The sequence below is a fragment of the Phalacrocorax aristotelis genome, chromosome 8 (genome assembly GCF_949628215.1).
Source record: "Phalacrocorax aristotelis chromosome 8, bGulAri2.1, whole genome shotgun sequence".
Lineage (NCBI taxonomy): Eukaryota > Metazoa > Chordata > Aves > Suliformes > Phalacrocoracidae > Phalacrocorax > Phalacrocorax aristotelis.
The window spans coordinates 20,525,080-20,538,061 of record NC_134283.1 but is presented as its reverse complement, the minus strand read 5'-3'; the positions used below and the strand labels follow the sequence as shown (position 1 = coordinate 20,538,061).

Below are 12,982 nucleotides of genomic sequence, written 5' to 3'. Positions count from 1 at the left end.
GCAGTGGCTTTACTGGAGCATGGTACAGAGGGACACTATAGAAGCTGTGAACCTCCTGATTAGCTCTGTTTTGTTCAGCTGTTTTCCTCATTGACCTTTCTGCATGTGAGATTTAATCTCCCATTCTTGCTTGCTTATGTTTATTTTGTGGGAGTCATGCTGAGAACAAAGTGACTCAAAATAGACAACGGGGAGAGATAATTCAAACTGGGTATGATCCTAAACCGCCTTTCCCATTGCAAATAAAAAACTAAAGCTGGTGTGCCGTTACATTTATGCCCAATGTCTGTGCCTGTGGAAAGCTCACAAAGTATAAGCTGGAATCAGGTATGTGTTTCATGAGTGCTCACACCTCATTGCTAGACAAAAGAGGCTCCAGAGAAGTGTCCTGAAAACTAAAAAGATGAGTAGTGTCTAACAGCTTGTGAACTTCTTACTCTTGACTTTTCTTGGAAGGAATTAAAGTAGCAGGCATAAAGATGGGATTTGTACATTGATTAAATGTTGTAGCAACCTGACCCCTGCTCCAGCTGCCATTTGCCTTCAAAACAAATAAACAAAAAAAACCCAAAACCCAAAGTAATCCTAAAAAAGTCAGTATACTGTTGAGAATAGACAACTTGATTGTATCTATCTGACTCAACAGAGTGCCAGCAAAACCAAATGAAGGTTTGAAGGTGGATGCTGGTTTTAACCAATTTGAGAAACACTTCCAGAACAGCTCAAACGAGCTCCACATATTTCAATAATGAGATTTCTTTGTTCTTTTTTTCCTCCCCTTCTTTCCCCTTATCACCACTGAGCATTTTTTATGTTGCATGATATCCAGTTCTGATTCTGCTTGCCTGCACCCATCCACAGCAGACTCCCACTACCTGCAAAGTGGCCTTCAGTGATGCATGAGCTACCCAAGTGTATTTTGGATGGAAGAAACACAATGTAGCTTAAAAATGATCTTACAAGCTGAGTGGAAAGATAGAATTGCCCTTTTCATATTTGCTACTTTGTTTATGAAAGGCTTAGTCACTGTTTCAATATTTAATGTCACTCTGTATTGTGCTGTATTTAAGCCCTGTCCTTCCAACTAAATGGGATTTTTTGTTACAGTTGATAGAATTCCATTTTACTTAGCTAGTGCCATCTTTGAACTGCTAAGAGTTCATGTACTGTTGCAAAAAGTCTTGAGCATAGTGTAATATATGTGCAAGTGATATAAAGCAACGAAGGCAGAGACCCTGGAGGGGGGAATCCAGGAGGGAAGGCAAAAATGGCACAGAAAAATTGAACAATAAACACTAGTACACACCCTGCTTAGCCAGTGGTATGTTTAACTCTTGCTTATCTAAAGGGTGTTTTACACAGCTGAACTGCTAACTAAAAAGTATTGCTAAGAATTTTGTGAGACATTTCTGCTTTCTGCTATGAAGTAGGAGGTGAGGTTACACTTTTGTAGTAGCAGAAGGCTGCAGTTGGAGACAGACCTGCTCGGTAACCGAAATATTTTTTTTTCTTCTGTATTCCTCTTTCTAACTAAGGAAACCTTATTGGTCTGCAGTGTCATTTCAGCAGCTGGATTACTTCCAAAGGGTGTTTAGGCTCAGGCAATCAGCGTTTTAGATTCTCAGTGACACTCTGCTGACAGCCACAAAATGTATGTGTCTCTGTCTCTCCAAACCACGATGTCATTTAGCCCAGTATTTGGCCAGGGCTGGATTGCTTGTTTCCTTCATTGTTTGTGCAACTTTTCCATTATAATTTCTATCAGTGATGAGGTCAGATGGCAATGATGACATTCTTGGCATAGCTTCTTTTTTTTCATATCCTTAAAAAATAATCCCATAGTAGCACTTAATTTGGTTTCAGTATTGCCTTATTTGTCCTATTGGCTTGATGACTTGTACTCCTCATCCAGCTACTGTGACTACAGCCAGGCAAATGTCACAGGGCGGTATTTGCTGTTACTTGAATAAAGTGATCCTTGACCTCTCCTATTCGCTTTCTGTTGAAGATTTTATAAGCAAATTTTTATTCCTGGTAAGGGAAGAAGCGGTGGGAACATGGGATTGCACAAATGTATGTATCAGCAAAACAGTAAGTGTCCCAATTTGTGCAGCTAGAGACAGGAACAGTTACTACAAGAACTCAGGACAATCACCCAGCACAGGCCTGAACAGCAACTGTTCTAAGTAGCAGGCAGGTGTAAGGATTAATGTCTTATGAGCAACAAGTATGGACGGAGACACTGCATAAAAAGCACAGAGTATACATGTTGACTTAATGGCAGTTAAACTGGAAATCTGCGCATTTGTTGTTTCTGATTTCTGAATGGTTGCACCTTTATTATGATGCTTTCCTTACAGTGCCAGACCTTAAAACTACAACATAATCCATTAAATCACAGAAAACCAGTGCTTTGGAGAAAGCTGTGCAGCAGCTTTGAAGGCACTTACTCAAATGACAGAAGACAGGAAAAATCTGTTCTTACAGCATACTCGCAGAATCTCCTACTTGAAAACAGTGACATCCTGACTTCTGAAAGTTTGTCTTGTCCTTTTCCAGCACATTGTAAGAAAGACTTGGCTGGTGGATGCACCAGGGAGTTCATGGAATATTTACAAACAGATCCTTTTATTGCAGCGAGGAGAAATTTATGATGCATGTAAGAGGACTGGGTGAATGCTCTGCTATTCTGCATTGTGCGTGTTTCTTGCAGTGCTGTTACCACCTTGCAGAGAATCCATCGTGCCTTTTGTACCAAGCTATATTAAATTTAGGAAGGCAACCCTGACCTTTCATGTCTGGTCCTGAAAAAAAAAAGACTCAATACCAGATGAAATCCTGAAAGCTGATGTCAGCATTCAAGCCAGTGCTATGCTAGCTTTACTCTTGCTACTTGCAGAAGATCTAGTAGGTTAAGAAGTTTGGTTTAGGAACTTGTATATTTGGTACTAGATGCTACAGTTAAGGTGTTGAGGTGCTTATTGTTTTTTAAAACTACCTGTTTTCTTACAAACACTCGCCTTCCCAGCTGACAAGACTTTCAAGTCTGTTTCTCTGCTTTTTATTAAAGGACAGAAGACCTTTCCAAGTCATCAGTCATTTCTCATTCCACTGACAAAAGAACTTCTAAAAGTAGTTGCTCCCTTTTCCCTCCAACTTATTTCATGTGATAGCACTGATTATCCAACACTGCATTCCCAAGCAATATTTTCATGAATGTCTGAGTCCTGTTTAGATGCATCGCTTTTCTTTGAAAATTGACACATTGATCACAAATTACAGAAAAGAGCAGACTGGCTAGAGGTCAGGTGGATAGGAAAGAGTATGGGTGGGTGGGAGGATAGAACTGCGTCAGTACTAGAAACAAAAGCAGAGTCTGATTATTAAGACTGGCGGGGGACTAAACCTCAATCAAACACTCAAAAGTAGCATCTGGGGTTCAAATACTCACTGTCAATTCTGTGCATTATGAACTATGAGACTTATTTGTTGGCATGGAACTTTTTGATGCAAGGGGCAGAACCTCTTTGATCACAGCTGCTCTTCATTACTCTCAGACTGTCTTGCCTATATGATTTTCAGGCCCTTCAGCCCACATTCCCCACCCTCTTACCAAGAGAATCAGTTTGTCCAACTTTCAGGAATTTTCCATCTTTTTGATTTCTTCCAGACCCAACTTCCATTTGTTGCCTTTCATCTTTGTGGATAACACAGATCCTACATGTATAAGTGTTTATTGTCAATATATTTGTCTTTATTTGCTTTGTCACAGTGAACCTTTCTGTAAGAAATGTTGAATGGCAACATCGTCTCTTGAAATAAAGCTGCAAGGGCTGCAGTCTGCAGGCATCAAATGAGATTTGAGAAAGATTTGAGAAAGATCTGTATCTGTGTTTTCTAGATGTCACAAAACCTACTTTTAACAATATTGGGTTTGTTAATTAATGACCTTGCACCAGAAGGTGGCCTTGCTGGAAAAAAAACCAAACAGTGACTCTCTAAGGCTGTTTGTTCTTTGCTTATTTGCTCTGCTCACTCAGTTTTATTATTTTCCTCTTAAATGCTTGTGTTTTGTTATCACCATGTATATGCAACTGGGTTTCTGAGAGATGCTCCAAGTGTTTCTTTATGGAAGGGTTACCTCTTTCTGCAGTGTATTAAGAGGTCAGGGCTAAATTATGAACTGTGCACAGAAGGTAACAGGCTAAGCTATGCACAGGCAGCTTGATGTGACTTCTGCTTGGCTTATTTAGGCATGAGCTATCGAAGTTTTCTTGTATCTTTGACTGTATGCATTTCTTTGTGGTATACATCTATTGCACCAACACTTAACTAGGTATTTTTATGAATAAAGGTGTCAAATGAGAGATGTTGTACAAGGGCTTGCTTTTTTTTTTTTTTTTTTTGAGGGAGAGCCCTCATAATGGAAGCACAGACTGAAAACACGCTCCCAGCTTTTACCAGCAGATGTCACAACAGTGACAGTAAGGAAGAGGTAAAGGGTTTTTTGGGGTAGTGTTTTCAGTTTCCAGACAATATTTAAAGCTAATAAACAGTAATTAATAAACCAACAAAAAATCTTCATTCTGAATTTGCAGAAACAGCTCAGAGACCTTGTATAGCTTGAATTTTCTAGCAGATCAATCTTTTCTAGAACAAAAATTCATGGTACATACAAGCCTTTGCAAAGCAAGTATACTATATCTATTGCTTCACTGGTAACGAAGGTAACAATATGTTATTGTAAAATAATAGAGAAGCTTCATTTCTTAGAGAATATTGGCAAATGACAATGTGTTTTGTGTGCTAAGAATGACTGATAAACATCCTTTTTAGGAGGCAGAATAAAGTTCAGTGGTAACTTCCATCAACAGAGAAGTCTGTATACAAAACTAGGCATGAATTTAAATATATTAGAAGCCCTTCTTTTCCATGTTGGACTGAGTCTATGCTTTTAATGGCCTTTCACATACCTTCGTACTTTAATCACTACAGCAGTGGCTAGTTATTGAATATTATTCTTGTGAACTAATTAAAGCCAAGGCTGGGGGGAAGGGGAGACCATTTGTAAAAGATCTCAATCCTCACCTAATTCACTACAGTGGAGCAAGTGCTGGATTCAAAGCATGGAGTGGTATTTTCAGTTAGGCTGGGGGAGATGGCAGGGAGAGGAACACAAGTCTGGAAACAAGCTGAGGGAAGCAGATAGCACAAGTAATGCTGTGGAATATTGTAAGGATATACTAGCTACAATAATAGAATTAAAAGGCCTTGATTTCTGCCAGCACTTCCGTTGGGTTTGGGTCCTTAAATGAACAGAAACCTCTGACTGCTTTTCTAAAGGAACTGACTCTAGCAAGACATTTCTGCTCTCTGATTACCTGAAATTATAAGACAGTGTTTTGTGAGGTAGCAGTGATGTTTTCACAATGCCTGGAATAAAGTCTCCTCTCTGCTGTATACAGCAGATGCGGGTGTCAGTGTGAGTGCTGAGGGTTAGCCACGCGCAGACTGAAATGGCTGGGCGTGAGTGCATCTCCTGTTGTCTCTCCCATCCTAGCAATCTTAGTGAATCAGCCTTCAGCCTGTTTGCATCAGAAAGGAGACCTGACAGTAAAGTATACGCAGTCAATCCATGGATTATTACTAGTGTTGGCATATACTGGGTAATCATACTAGAAGACATGCGGAACAGCTTTCAAACTCTTTGTACTATTTTTAGTAGAACTCGGATATAATTACTTTGCATTCAGTTACTGGCACTGTAGCTACCCCTTTCTGCTATATTTATAGATAAAAACATTGGCCAAGACATGTGCTCTAAATAAGAGGCTAATCCTGAACTGCCCCATGTTCTCACCATGCAGTGTGAGCAGAGCAGGGGATCACTGTGTGATTGCTGCTCCTGTTCTCCCTCAGGCAGGCGTGCATTGCTAGCCACAGGCCAGAGCTTTTGCTTCAGCATTGAGTTTGGAATGCTTGTGTACCTTAATACACCTACGGATTCCTGTAACAAAACTGTAAGGGAGATAAAAATTTGTATTTCATCTCTGTGATATTAGTGCTACTGAAAATATTTTTAAGTCCTGAATCTACTGTACTGTTCCCAATGGCATTTCCCTCAGTACTACTTGATCAGCCAAGATTTGGAAAATACTTCAGGCTGTAGGAATTTTACACCTATTTCTAAAAGAGTTTAACTTGCATCTTGCCTATGATAGTATCCTTTCAGGAATGGTTACAGTTTATTATGTACTCCCTGAATAATAATTTCTGTTACAACTTCTCAAAATAATCTTGTGATTGTCTAACTGAAACAATAATACTTGCAAACAGGAAATCACTAGTTATTGTGCAAACTGATACTCTGTCGGCACTGCTGATCATTCATTACGTATGTACAGGCTCACTGCTGCTGGATTAAAGTTGAGCCCCAAGCTTCTATCACGTCGCTTCAAAATCACTGCTCTTCTAGGGGGAATATTAGAAGCCCCTCACTTCATATCTCACAACTGAGCGTAGCTGTTTACCACTGCATTGCAAGTAGGGAGTTTCTTCCCGCTCTCATTTGGGTCTGTGATTTAAATAAATGACAACACATTTGCGTTCTTTTTATTTATTTGAACACTACGATTTAAGAGCCTAAATACAAGTTCTTCCCTTTATTTCTGCAAGTAGCACTGCAACCATAACTTACAAAAATGTTTAAAATACAAAATGTACATGAAATTACAATACAAGGCTCTGTAAACATCTAGAACTTAATCTTTTTATGCCCCACGTTTTTAAATATAAAACTTCAATTTGAATGATTATCTGAACCTCAAGGAATGACATCCATTATGAGTATCAAAAATAGAGTTTCAAAGCTTTGTATCAGAACAAAACTGTCATGTTATTTTCATTCTTTGGTTTAAAAAGGATGGCAGTTCTCCTGATAACATGAAAGTTTTACTACAGAAATTCAGATTTCTAGTTTATGGTAATTTCAGAAATCACGCACACACCCCAACACGCCCCGCGCCCGCCCAACCCCCCCCCCCACCCCGGATTAATATACTACCCCTTAATCTTTTGTTTTTAACATTGATCTTTGACCCTCCTTATAGAAAAGCTACCTCATCATTAAGGCTTTCCTTCAGGATAATCTAAATTATTAAAAAGTTTTGGGAAAAGTACTCGGGAAGGAGAAAGGACTGAAGGGCAAGGAAGTGGATGCCAACAGAAGATCAACAGTTGTTGGGTTCTGTTTAATTAAATTTGCATAGTCCAATAGAGATTGTGTGCTTTTTCTATCCTAAAATTATAAAAGATTAACAGTCTTTACCTACGTTATCACACAAGCTAAAATAAAATTAAGACCCCTGTATTGAAGCTTTTACAAGGCAAATACAAAACTGCTTTAGTATCCAAAGCTATATTTTTTTAATTTCATTTTTAAATAGGAAAGCGTCTCTATGTCTACAGGCATCAAGGTATTTAAAGGCATCAGAAAATTTAGTGCATAGCAACTCTGGATTGTTTGGGCTCCTATATTTTAGGTACAGTGTGAATTCCAGCTACTTGGAGAACTTGCAAGGAGAGTCTGTACCAGTAGGATAAAGGAGCATAAATCTCATACAGTATGAAAAGCTTTCAAGTCAGAATTCTCCTACAAACAACAGTTAAAGCAAAAGACCCAATACATGAATGGAAACTGGAACATGCCCTGCCACCAGCACACAGTCTGAAGACAATTACATAGTTTGTAGTTTTTGTTGGGGGTTTTTTGTTTGGGTGGTTTTTTTTTTGTTTTTCTAAGTGTTAAAAATGTGAGTAGATGTACTTCTGAGCATGTGAATCCTTTTCTAGGGTCTTGAATGTAAAGGAGTAGAGGACAGAGTAAAGCACCATCGCTGAGGGCGAATTACGATATCACACTTTTCAGATTACAGCCCTGCCAATTTTCTTTTGCAAATTTAAAGATTTGTGCCATTGAACGATACATTCACAAAAAGGATGCTTAAGACTCCAGCATGCACATAGTGGCCTTGCATTACGTTGTTTGAAATAACTATGAAACATCAAGACAGTAGCCTTAGGCTGTACTCTTAAAAGGAAGTACATGATAAAGAGTTATGATTTCACCCGCTTAACGTATGGTCTCTTTAAAACGTTCATGATTCAGCTCTTACAAAGATGCGATTATAGCTACTTTCATTGTATTGCTTGGGCGCTGACTTAAATTCAGATGTTATATTTTGCCTGCAAAAGGCTCAATGGAAAGTTTTCCCCATGGTTGTCTGCCAAAATGCAACATCAGTAGACTCTCTTTACTCTTACAGGTATTATAATTCAGAAATGGTATCCTCTTTAAGATCATTTAATTGTGATTTTAGGAGTTTGTAGTAATTTTCTACAGAAAGAGGCACATTCTCCACATGTATTAAACCATTGAAATGTCCACAATTGTCTTAATTGTCTTGTTTCAGCGCAAATACACTGTCTGTATTTAAGATCTTTTGAGTGTATTTCCTCTTAAGTTTCATTAGAGTATCATGGCTCACCCAAATGAGGAACTAAAACCAACATCTTAAACATTTTGAGGTTCTGATTTCTGAACTTATTTTGCTGACTGTTGTACCCTGTATGTTCCATATCAGAAAGCTTTGTAAACGACAGTGTCTTCTGCGGGAGGGAAATGTTTGCGGCCTAAGCAGGCAGTTTCAGATCCTCTCCTAGACTTCTAATCATAGAGGCCTGAGGTTTTTAATAACTATGTAAACAGATTGTTTCAAACATATCAGATTATGTGGGTAAGGGAAACGCATCCTTTGAGCAGAGCATAAGGTTTACTGCTGCTATGAATCTTCTGTATTTCTTTGGTAGCATCTGCTTCAAAGGTTTACAATTAAATATGGGCAAATTATACTACCTAATTACTAATTTTAGCAAACTGATGTTTATAAGGAGCCTAAATTTAAGGACCGGTAATTATCATCTCCTTAGGACTTCCAAGTGGCATGGTCACGTGTACAGATACAGATGTGATTAAATGATTTATTGCATGGAAAACTTGAATGCCACTGAACTGGTGATTTCAAAACCATATTCTGTAGGGATAACAGGAACACTTAGATCCTCAGCACATACTAAAATTTCTCCTGTATTTAACATGGCTTTGATGTTGCTGTTCTTTAATTTAAAATCCTACTGCTCAAATTTGATTACAAATATAACTTTCTAAGAAAAAGCGATTTCAAGAGGAGCCTGTGCTAATAAAGAACAGGAAGATTATCCACAAAGTTATAAAAGTTAAATTTTGGAATGTCATTTTTATCCCAACACTTTCATGATGGAATGGTCTTTTTGCAGCCTATCAAGTAACATTTTCAGTTTATAAACAAGTGCAGATCTATATTTGGCTTTGCTTCCTATGAATCTAAGAAAGAAAACACTACAGTATTTGTATACACAATGGCTTCCATGGCATTGGCTTCAGACGACAGGTATGATTTGCCACTGGAAGATCATATTAAAAAAAATTAAACAATAGAAGCTTTAAAGGCTTTCCAAAATGACCAAAAGGTGTTACAAATCGTCAGTTACAAACTATACTATCTCTAAGGGAAAGCAGCACACTGAAGATGTGTATTAAATCTTTTTCCACATTCAGTACTGTGAATATTATAAGAGCAAACTAACATCTCCACACATCTGAAGCACTTACAATATAAAAGTATTCTATTTAAATGCAAAAAGCAAAGCTTGTTTGTAACTTTAAAACAGTTAAAATATCTGGTGTAGGTTTTGTGTGTCCATTTTATGAAGTCTCTTTACACCATCTGAGGAACTATAATTAAAATTGCTCTGTCTCTACATCAAAAATGTAACCCACTAAAAGGGCTTTGCAAGGATCCACTGTTCCAGTTCATAAAGGCCACAGAGTTGGAAGCACAGTAGAGTCTAAAGAGAAAGAGGATGAAGAAATAAGTTTTCATGGATGTTGAGTTGTAAGCTTATCTGTTACTGGATTCCATCAGGTATTCTTGTCTCCAGAGAACCAGGACACGTAGGTGCTGACTGGCTGGCCACTGCTGTTCCATGTGACACCGAGATCTGTGACATATCTCTTCCTATGATCTCATTCACTAAAAAAAAAAAAAAAAAAAAGTGACTGTTCTTATGCTTTCCAAAAGGCAGAACTCATCAGGGTATCTCTTTTTAAAAGAAACATTTCAGTGCTAAGCCTTGATGCAGTTAAGTAACAGAGGATGAATGAGGAACCTAACTCAACTAACAGTTAAGCAAGGGAAAATAAAAAGTCCTAGTTTCTCTTATTATTACACTTTGCACTTACCATAATCCATGTTGGAGAATCCCAAAAACACTTGGAGAAAATAAGCACGTACATATTCCTGACAACCAGGTAACTGAAAGGCACGGCATAGGTCAGTTTAGTCCAGATCTCCCCACAGAACTCCTGTTCAAGAGTGTTACAGGCCCAACAAACAACTCTAATAATGCTTGGCTCTTTCAAGCTACTTGCAGAACTTTCTCAGAACTTCGATCTGGGTTAATACAATATTCTTTTTAGTACTAGACACCCCTTTAATCGGCAAGTTTTCTGAATACTTGCATTTCTGAAACTGCAGTAACAAAATATTCCTTAGCTGTCAATCAACTTTTCTGTAGTGAAGAATTAACACTGACTGACATGCAGGTCATGTCAGTTTGTGTGTCAAATTCAGCAAAGATTAGTCAACTAATACTGCTTCCAAGTGAGGGGCACCACTGTGAATGTGATGAAGTAGCAGTTAATTGATAAACAAATGACAATTTTTGAGTGTTACTCTAAAGCGTAGATAACTGATTGCAGTACTGCTGAGTTTGGAAGATGACAAAAATAATTATTTTAATGGATAAGCATAAATGCAGTGATAGAAATGTCTCTTTTACAAAATGAGCAATGGTAAGTTTAAGAAAATTCAATAATATTCTAAGTGGAGAAGAAAAACGTCACATTAAATAGTAACAGCAAGTTTTAGATAAACATTAGATCATTACCAAAATATAAATTCTTATTTAATAATTAGAAGAGGCAGTCAATTGTGTTGTTTCCCATGATGGAGTGGCAGTAGGTATATGGTATCTCTTATTCAGCAAGACTTTGATTATGCTGAATCATAGTAATAAAAGAAAAGCCTCTGACATTAGTTTGTTTTGGACCTGCTATAAACAGGCATTTCCTGGGATCCTTTTGCTGAGTAAGGACTGTTCCAGTAACAATAAGAACTTCTTGTCTTGCTAGTAAGCTGCTTCTGTTGAAGATCTTAACAGATTTGGAACCTAGGCTTTTGTTCTTTCGTTCTCCGTTGCGTAACTACACAACAATATTGATAAACTTCACCACCCTTAATGCTTCCTTAGTTTTCCGTAGTAGGATTTAGCGTCCTACTAACCATTCCTGTCTGGTACAAGTATAACAAAATCAATCTACAGGTAGTGTAAATTGCTCTTCACAGAGTATGCAACAGTCTGAGCTTTGCCTTTTGCTGCAGCAGTAGCATAAGTGGGTCTGAAAGAAAATGTAATATTGTGAATGCTCTGAAGTATGTATAATGTATATAAAATCCAAATCTGAAAACAATTTTTGTCTATATTCTTTCAGTCTACTTAGGAAAGCTTTACAATCACCTTTTGTCACATACCTATATGTAACCATGGAGGAGGTATTTGTTATCTGGAATTCAATCAATGGCAATGGTATTCCCTTGCATCGACTGTGTGGAAAAATACACATTATGGCAGCCCAAAGGTTAAAACAGATCAGATGAGCTATGTAATAACCAATTACCTTGAGCACTGCAAGACTTGCAATTTATTTGGCTTCAAAAAAATATTTAATTCAGGGAATTTAACTGGCACTATGACACTGAAACTGTGACTGCAGGTGGGATACTTTTTCAAGTACTTTTATTATGCCAACAGAATGCATAATTAAACAGCTAAGAATACTTTTTTTAAAACAAAATGTAGGTGTTCACTTATAAGCACTCTGCTCCATTGGATTCCATCAGGGCACTATTTGCTTGCTTTACCTACAGGCCCTGTAACAGCTATTATCTATTGTATGCTACTGAACAGTTGCTTTGTGCAAATCCAATATTGCAGTTGTTCAGTACTACTAAAACTTTGAGCAGTACAACAAAAAGCAACATAGCTAATACCTTTTACATTGTGAAATGATTAGATGGGTACTTTAAGTTTTGATAGCTGACATGTATCTGTACTGGCAACATCAGAACAAACTGGTCTACACTGTTGCACCGGTTCGTAATTCTCACAGGCTGTGTTGAGCACGCATGCAGCCACATGGCACTAAATTTTCCTTAAATCGCATTACACTGAATACAGTAGCTGGTCATGTGGTGTTTTATTTGCCAAAGTTCTGCATAATTCAGTATGTAGAATAATATTAAATTAAAGCTACAGGTTAGCGGTTTGTTTGTTTGTTTGTTTTTTAAATAATCATCAGTTTGTTTAAAAGAGGCTGTTTTATGGCCCTGTTGTACCTTCCATTTTGCTGTTGGAGAACTTGTTTGGCAACATTTTTAGCATGTGATCAATATGGATTTATCTGGTTTATACGGACTTACATTAGAAACACCTACCATTTCTAAGGGAAATACAGTACCTTGTCTTTTTCCCAACAGAAAATTCTAGTGAAGTTGTTTTATTTGCCACAGTGATTTTGTTAGGATTGGTAATTTTTAAACCCAACCAGTATTCAAGTGAGTGTGGTTGGTTTTTCATTTGTTTGTTTTGTTTAAATAAGAAATATCTAAATCAGTGTTTTGTCAGAATGCCATGCAGGCCTAAATAAAAGGCCAGAATCCTTTTTACGCTGTGTCTGGCAAAGGTGTTCTTTCATTTTTTTGCAGACCACAGCCTCCCAACTAACACATTTTCCTATTTTATACTTTGCAAGAGTGCCTGTTTC

General features: G+C 37.7%; 1 protein-coding gene across 3 annotated transcripts in view; it reads right to left on the bottom strand.

Annotated features, from left to right (window-relative positions):
* Positions 1-6,600: 6,600 nt before the first annotated feature.
* The window catches only part of NFATC3 (nuclear factor of activated T cells 3), a 74,877-nt gene continuing 68,495 nt past the window's right edge, over positions 6,601-12,982 (bottom strand). For 2 of the 3 annotated variants that reach the window (XM_075101660.1, XM_075101662.1), the window contains one exon: positions 6,601-10,130. In XM_075101660.1, the coding sequence (XP_074957761.1) occupies positions 10,006-10,130 (125 nt within the window). In that variant the 3' untranslated portion in view covers positions 6,601-10,005. Of the gene's footprint in view, positions 10,131-10,339; positions 10,413-12,982 lie in introns of all 3 variants that reach the window. The other variant, XM_075101661.1, reaches the window with a different exon arrangement.